We start from the raw sequence: 8885 nt of genomic DNA on the forward strand, positions 1-8885 counted from the left end.
TTAAATAATGTTATAAAATAATGGACTTATCACATTTTAACATACATAAGATAATATTCAATACATCAATTCATATAAATAAAAAAAAAAAACTAATAAAAGCCTGACAATCATAAAAAATATACAGAGACAAATCGACAATGAAACAATGTTGTTTAACAAACTATCATGAGCTACCATGAGCCGTTTATCGAACCGTCTCTCAATAAGGAGCCACAGACCCAATCACCGCAAACAAATTTTCAGTTGACTGCACAGATGTCACATAATGCTACAAATGAATTATGTAATTATTAAAACGATTTAATACTACTACAGAAAATATGAATGTTTTTAATTATAAATTTATAAATTATTTTCAAAGTAATTATGCTTAATAGAAATATGATAAATTATATTTTATGAATGTTTATAAGAAGAACAATGTATATATTTTTTTATCTATGATTTATCTTTAAGAGTATTCAAGGTTCCGAAAGTATTAAAATGTCCCTGTTGAGGAGAAGGATTATTCCTCCAGGCTGATACAATGCGGTATGATACACGTGGCAACATTTCAGTGAAATAAGATATATATAAGTTTCCTACGATATTTTCCTTCGCCGTCGAGCACGAGATGAATCATAAACACAAAAGTATTTAAAGAAGATAATTATATAATTTTTCAGGACCAATAACTGTTTTATTGTTGAATATTAAATTGAATTATTAAACATTTTTGTAAAAATTTCATTAACCAAGTTAACTATTAAATTAAACAATCTTATCTATATTGAATTTTAAAAAAATTTTGAACAATCTTATCTATATTTTTTAAAAAGGACAGTTATATGTTTATATATACATTGAGTACAAAAATACAGCTTCGCGTGACGGTATTGAAATCACATCGGAAAGATATACGCACACTTTTTTGACAATTTAATATAGGTCAATTTTTTATACTGTATTGGTAGACGGACGAGTTTGTGTGCCACAATGGGCCACCTGATGGTAAGTGGTCATCGCAGATAGACATTGGCAATATAAGAAATGTAAACCATCGCTTACATCGAGAATCGCCACCAACCTTGGTAACTAAGATGTTATGTCCCTTGCGCCTGTAATTACACTGGCTCACTCATCCTTCAAACCGGAACACAGCAATACAAAGTATTGCTGTTTTATATAGTTAATATCCAGCGTGGAATTAAATTTGTAAAAATCTGCCATTTTAATGAGCATGATGCTTATTTGAATACATAAATTATTAGGTGGCAGCGGTACAACTAAAATAAAATAAATAGATTATTTTGTAGTACCTCGCAAATATCCATATTACTGAATAAGCGGCAGTTATTTTTAAATCACAGACGGACAGTTCAATTTTATTTTATTTTATAGATAAAGCGTATAGTATCTAGCTGCATGTCACGGTATTGTTTTTTTTGTTTCTAAATCCATATAATTATATAAATATATGTATATATATATTATATAGGAAGGTGGAAGAGCATATGGGCCGCCTGATGGTAAGTGGTCACCAAACGCCCTTAGACATTGGCATTGTAAGAAATGTCAACCATCGCTTATAGCGAATGCGCCACCAACCTTGGGAATTAAGATTTTATGTCCCTTGTGCCTGTAATTACACTGGCTCACTCATCCTTCAAACCGGAACGCAACAATATCAAGTATTGCTGTTTTGCGGTAGAATATCTGATGAGTGGGTGGTACCTACCCAGACGAGCTTGCACAAAGCCCTTCCACCAGTATGAATGAACTAAGTTAACATTTTGGGTACAATAAGCTTGTCCAAAACACATAAAAAAGTCTTTAAAATACAAACAAATATACATGACATAACTTTAAAAGTAAAAGTAAGTGCAATTCATTCTGGTTATTATGTATTACGAAAGTCGAGTATAAGTCTGATACAAGTTGAATGAATATTTTCGGTAGAGACGAGCCTTGACATTGAAACAGAAGCGCCTACGGCGACGATCTGTGTATTGGGCACATCGCAAATGTCAATACCAGCTCACAACCATATAAAAGCATCTGTTAATGTCTCGAATATCATTCCAACGCAACAACGGAACAATTAAACATGTACTCCAAGGTACGAAGATGTTTAGCATAAAGTGTTTTTTCTTTTTTTTCGTAATTTAAATTCTAAAAAGGTTTTATTATTTATAACTTAGCAGTAATATTTTGGTGTCATGTGTTATTTTTTTACCAGGTGATCGTCTTCTTGTGCGCCGCTGGCATCGCATCTGCTGGCAACCTCCTACACGCCGCACCGCTTGCTTACAGCGCTCCGGTTTCCTCTGTGTCCTACTCTTCACAAACAACATCCCATGGTAGCCCGGTTGCTACTTACGCAGCTCACTCTGCACCTGCCATCACTACCTACTCTGCCGCTCCAGTAGTGAAGGCAATTTCACCAGCTGTTTCATACTCTGCTCCTGTTGCCTATGCAGCCAGCCCCTACACTACCTATGCAGCTTCACCCGCTGTTTCTTATTCCTCATTAGCCCATTCCGGTCCCGTCACATACTCAGCTAGTCCAATTGTAACAAAGACCTTGTCTTCTCCTGCTGTGTCCTACTCTTCGGTCGCAAATCACCTTTCACCTGTGACCTACTCTGCCAGCCCTATTGTGGCCAAGACTTATGCAGCTCCCGCCTACACTACCTACGCCGCTGCTGCTCCTGCCATATCTTCGTACGCTACCGCTCCCGTTCTCAAGTCCGCCATCTCATACTCAGCCGCCCCAGCCGTGTCTCACGTCACCTACACTGGCTTAGGAGCTAGCTACGGCTGGTAAATAAAACAAAAAAAAAATGTTAATATGTACATATAATAAATTGTCGCGTATAAATTATTGAAATGTAAATAATTATAAACAATCAATAAAAACGTTAAAAGCAATCAATTACTTTATTTTTTATTATAATATATACCTTAGTTTTAGTCAACTCTAAGAATCATTCAAAAATACAAAATACATATATATCTAAATATTTGTCCTTTTGCTAAGTCACGAATAAATTAGAATGCTTAATATATTGCCCTTTCAGCATCGCTTATTTTATTATATAAAACAGTATAGTTATATGAATACAACATATATGTATAAATATAAATTTTATAGTATGATAATATTATAATATTATACATAACATATTAATATTCAACAAAAGTCATATTTAAACTAAATGAAAAACATCTGTCATTAAAGATACTTTTTACTTTATATAATACAATATATTTACACCATTTTTAAATACATTATATTGTTAAGCCTGAAAGTCCATTCGTGACTAGAGAACAATTTTATTTTTTATAAACATTGCAGTTTATAACTGATTATATAATATAAACTAAACTTCACTAAAAACCCAAAATCATATTGTATAAAAAAGAACAAAAATAATATTTATTAAAACAGACGTAACTTTGTACTTTGGAGAAAGTTCAATGGACAGAATACGTGGATTACTATATAAACTTACTATCAGTTCAAATCCTGCTAAGGACCAATAAATTTTTATAAGCTCAATTTGTTTATAACTTATTTTGTTTTCAGAAGGTTCTGCCCTACGTATGTCCTTCAGCAGTGTGGTGAAATAAGTACCAAGCCTTATCCTTAAGAGATCTTTGTCTGACAGGACTTTACCGGGTATTTTAACAAAGCATAGAACGCAATCTCCAATGACAAGCATTTCTAAACTTTTATATCGAATATAATAAATTAGGTGACATAGAATGTGATATATAATAATTTACGATACAAATCATGAAAAAAACACTAGTATAATTATTATTAAAATATCCTGTGATGAACTACTCAATTAAGAAAATCATAAAATGAATATTAAAATAGAGATGTTGAAGTTTTAGTAGATATACTTTCATTATATATTAATGTTTATTAGTTAATAATATTCCAGTAATATAAATTATAATAAATAAAAAATCAAATATTTACATTAAATGATGTTGTCAATAAGTCATTCTACAAAACTTTCTCGTAAACGTATATTAAGGTTAAATGAACGGTTTTTTTTTTAATTTGAAACGCATACCTCTTTCTTTTTGTGTCTCTTCTTATCATCATCTTATCTGTTTGTTTTCCTAAAACATACTTGAATGTGAAAATTCAGATTTTTATGACGATGGGAACCCGTGCCGACTCGACTTCAAAGTTTCGCATGGAAATTTATGTATAAACTTTTTTTCAAATATTGAGTTATTCATTTTCAGATAGATATCATATCAGATAGATTAGAGATATATTATTCATAAATTAATAAATTAAATAAATACATAAAATAAAAGTAAGATAGCATCAAATAATAATTATTTTATTAAAATTAATAACTAAAGCAAAGCTATCCTTTTTTCTTTTTTTTTCGCTGGAATAACGCATTTACGTGTTTCCCCCACATGAGGTGGGCGGTATGTGGAACTCGCCGGCGCTGAAGGCACCGGAATACCGACTAAAAAACCAGCGCTACTCACTTCGTCTTGACGAGGGGGCGTCACGGGATCGCTTGCGCATCTTTCTTGTTGGGCTACAGACCTGATTCGCCCCACCTCCGCCGATCCTGGACGTACGCCATTCACCCCGGCTTCCACCCGGAACCGATGCACTTCCGCGAGTACCTCGGCCTGGAGTTCCCAGAGCGGATCGCTCGCAAGAAGTGTCGCCGCCATCCACGACACCGTACGGTAGCCTCGTACCGCTCTTACCAGTATAACTCTCTGCGGTCTCCACAGAAGAGCTATTACGAATGGTGAGAGCGTCCACCCATATGGGTGCACCATATAGCGCCATTGAGCGCAGTACACCGGCGTATAAGCGCCGGCGTGGTGATTCCGGCCCTCCCACATTAGAACGCAAAGCTATCCTGCATGAATACTTTTCAGTCTGTTTTTTTTTTCAATATGGATAGAGTTTCATTTGCTCTTGCACATAATGTAGAAGTTACTGTTTGTACTTTTCCTCAGCGGTGAGGAATCTGTAAAATCTTGTAACAGCTTAACTGCTCTATTGATGTATAATATAAATTTCGATTGTGATGCTACCTAGAAATACTTGTAAAAACTAACATGCATTCACATTACACTAGGAGACTGCATGAAGATGTCACCAAAAGCATGGCCAAGACATTTGTGGAGATTGAAAGTGTTTAAATAAAATAAAAAAAATAATGTTTAACAGGAAGTCAAATTCGAGTCATGCGATTCTAATCTTCACTGTTTAATATTAACACTTAAATAGTTGCGTGACATTTGTTTAAAAATCAAGGTACAAGATTTAACCCACACACTAACACGTAAGGTTAAATAAAAGCTTGTCAAAAACATGAGACAAGATGTGTAGCAGAACACAGGCGGATACATATGTAGTTTGATTGACTCGTTATTTATTATATTATGATATAAGTTTAAATATATTGATTGTTATATAATATTTAAAAAAAAATTAAAACCATTATTGTTGTACTGTAGAGTCTAATAGTACTACTTTAATAATTATATTCATATCATACGTTATTACTTTATAAATGCGTTATCAGTGAAAATAAGGTATTGAAGTATAAATGAATAAAAGAAAACTTAACGAAAAAGCTCACGTATACAACGTATGTGGTACATGTTGTTTCTTTCATGTGTTAACTTTATTAAGTTTTTATTTTGTGCAAATTATTTGTTTAGAGACATGTTTGACAAGCCGAGATGGCCCTGTGGTAAGAACGCGTGAATCTTAACCGATGATCGTGGGTTCAAACCCGGGCAAGCACCACTGAATTTTCATGTGCTTAATTTGTGATTATAATTCATCTCGTGCTTTACGGTGAAGGAAAACATCGTGAGGAAACCTGCATGTGTCTAATTTCACTGAAATTCTGCCACATGTGAATTCTACCAACCCGCATTGGAGCAGCGTGGTGGAATAAGCTCCAAACCTTCTCCTCGAAAAAAAAGAGGAGAGGAGGCCTTTAGCCCAGCAGTGGGACATTCACAGGCTGTTACGGTAGAGACATGTTTTATGTTTTGTTGTTATTAACAAAGACTACTTACTTAAAATAACATATTTTACTTTAAATATAATCATTGCGTACTCGTATACGTCGTTTTTGAGTTGTAAAACGTATTTTAAAGGACATCTAAAAGGGACAAATAAAACGTATGTTTGTATGAAATTCATTTTTTGTTTATTTAATTTTAAAATGGTTGCCCATAACATTATTAATAATTAATCAACACTTTTACATTTAATTAGATAGACATATAATAGTTAGTATATATTTACAAAAACTTTGCTTATTCGGTAGTTTACCATCCGTGGCCGCCTCCGTAGCCGTAGGAAACAGCAGGAGCAGCGGCATATGAGATGGCAGGGGCGGCATATGAGATGGAAGGAGCAGCAGCATACGTGACTACTGGTGCTGCGTGAGTAGCCAGTGAGGCATACGATAGAGCAGGAGCATAGGAGCGCGCCACGGGAGCGTAACTTGAGATAGCTGGCACCGAATAAGTTCTTGCTACAACAGGAGCAGCTGCAGCGTATGTCCGAGTTATTACGGGAGCAGCGGCAGCGTATGTCCTAGTAACAACGGGCGCAGCATACGACCTTGAGAGTACAGGAGCCGCATATGTACTGGCCACGAGAGGAGCAGCATAGGATTTTGCGATAACAGGTGCAGCAGCAGCATATGCTACTGGGCTAGTGTGGGAAGACACGGATTGGTAGGAAACCGCGGCAGCGGGGGCAGTGGCGTATGTAGCGATAGGTGCTGCAACTGCCTTAGTGACAACCGGCGCTGCGTAAGACGCAACAGGCGCCGCGGCATATGTGGCTACAGGTGCGGCAGCGTACGTAGCGACAGGAGCGGTGGCATATGCCGCTACTGGAGCCGCAGCGTAAGCTGCTACTGGAGCCGCGTGGGATGTAGTAGTGGTAGAGTAAGAAACAGAAGTGGCGGGTGCGCTGTATGCCACGGGTGCCGCATGCAGTAGGTTACCAGCGGAAGCAATGCCCGCGGCACAGAGGAAGATAATGACCTGGAATAAAAAACATTAAAAATTATAAAAATCATATAACATTTTAAGTTTATTTTGTACTTGTAAGATATAAATAATATAACAGATAAAAATGAAATCCTTCTTTTGACAATTTAAAAAATATTCGTACCTTGGAATACATGTTAGGGTAGTAGATTATGTTTAAAGAGTAACTTCAAAAACACGTGCATTCACTTTTATACTACACTGAACAAACTGGTACGTAATTCTTACAGAAGCTTAATGCAGTACGAAACTATGTCCTTTGATATTGCAAAATATATTTTCTAGTCTTGCAACAAGGATTATTTTAGTGTATATATAGCAATTATCAACCTAAGCTCCTGTCCATTATTAACAATGTCAGGGCACAACTACACCCAGACCACCTAAAAGTATGTGTACTAGAAATTAATTCACTGCAGCGAAATAGTACGATTTCCTAAGTCGTGACAAAATCTTTAATTATTAAAATTTAATAGACAATTTAATTTATATTTATTTGTATTTTACATAGCAGATGTTTTACAACAACAGTTGAAAAAGTAATTTGTATATCAACTAAATACTCGTCATCAAAATAACATTACAGAGCTATTTTATGTAAAAAACCCATCTGGGACTAAAATTTGTTTGAACTTTGCGAGGCGAAAAAACTTAATCTTACGTTTCGGTTACTTGATTCAACATATATATTACATTTAATGTATTCCCGCTATAACGCGCCACTTTGTTCACAAATAGAAAAAATACGACACCACTTGAATAAAACTTTCCAGATTTACATTTTATTGAATAGAAATTTTTTGATTAGCAACTTCTATCATGTTTTTTCGAAATGTTGATTGGCTTCACAAACAAATAACTAATTTAATTGACACAAATTATATAATTTTTAGAACACGACGTTCATATAATGTATGAGATTTTATGTTCACTTACACGCTATCATGAAAACGGTGTACGTAATAAATAAAGATATATAAATTTATACTAAAATATCCCCAAATGAACTACGATAGGACATTATTTTATGTAAAAGACAATGGGTAATTTAAAAATAACTTTAACGTTTACTTAACTTAAGTAATTTCTAAAAAAAATACATACATAAATTAATTATTCAAAGGTTTTATATTAATATTTTTGAAAATTTTTGACGTATTAAAAACGGTTTTTTAATCCAATTAACTGTGGTATATACAGGACAAATTAAAAGGATAATTAATATAATTGATTAAAACATTTATATACATATTATATAATAATAATTATCGAGAGAATAAAGTCTTTTAACCTTTTAAAAACGATAGGAACACTTATTCATCGCGAGCTCGTTCTAAAAAAATTTCAAGTTATGTGACTGTCAAAAGCATGAAATGTGTTTCGTTGAGTGTTTTGTAATACCTTTAATTAAATGATATATAGCGTAATGAAAAGTTAAGTACAATTATGAATTCTGAACTTTATTACATATATTAATAAAATTAACAAAGAAATAAATAAAAGTTGATATATAGGTGTATAAATTAAATGGTGTCCAAAAACCTTTTACCTTGCAAGTCTACGACCCAGTTGATATGAAATTTTAAATTGCAATTGCGTCATTTCAAAAGCAATTTTATGTTTTAATACATAATGCATACACTCTGGTCTCAGCTCACACATACATTTGTACCAAATATGAACAAATGCGCTATCACAGATTACTTAGTAACGAAACATAGTTAGCATTAACAAATGTTGATTATTTTGAAATTAGAATTATTCGAATATTTGCTTTAATAAACGCAAATCATTCGATAAGAAACATGTTCAAACAACTCTCA

The 8885-nt window shown here is 33.9% G+C and overlaps 2 protein-coding genes across 2 annotated transcripts; one reads left to right on the top strand and one right to left on the bottom strand.

Annotated features, from left to right (window-relative positions):
* Window positions 1-2069: 2069 nt before the first annotated feature.
* LOC126772265 (cuticle protein 16.5-like) lies at window positions 2070-2809 on the top strand. Its single transcript, XM_050492555.1, has 2 exons — window positions 2070-2101; window positions 2222-2809. The coding sequence occupies exons 1-2, from the start codon at window positions 2090-2092 to the stop codon at window positions 2807-2809; spliced, it is 600 nt and encodes a 199-aa protein (XP_050348512.1). The 5' UTR covers window positions 2070-2089.
* A 1556-nt stretch (window positions 2810-4365) lies between these two features.
* Window positions 4366-7198, bottom strand: LOC126772547 (cuticle protein 16.5-like). The gene is made up of 5 exons (XM_050492947.1): window positions 7187-7198; window positions 6596-7056; window positions 6332-6448; window positions 4651-4895; window positions 4366-4400 (listed from the first exon to the last, which is right to left on the bottom strand). The coding sequence occupies exons 1-5, from the start codon at window positions 7196-7198 to the stop codon at window positions 4366-4368; spliced, it is 870 nt and encodes a 289-aa protein (XP_050348904.1).
* Between the last annotated feature and the right edge of the window lie 1687 nt (window positions 7199-8885).

This window comes from Nymphalis io, chromosome 12 (assembly GCF_905147045.1).
Source record: "Nymphalis io chromosome 12, ilAglIoxx1.1, whole genome shotgun sequence".
In the NCBI taxonomy this organism is placed as follows: domain Eukaryota; kingdom Metazoa; phylum Arthropoda; class Insecta; order Lepidoptera; family Nymphalidae; genus Nymphalis; species Nymphalis io.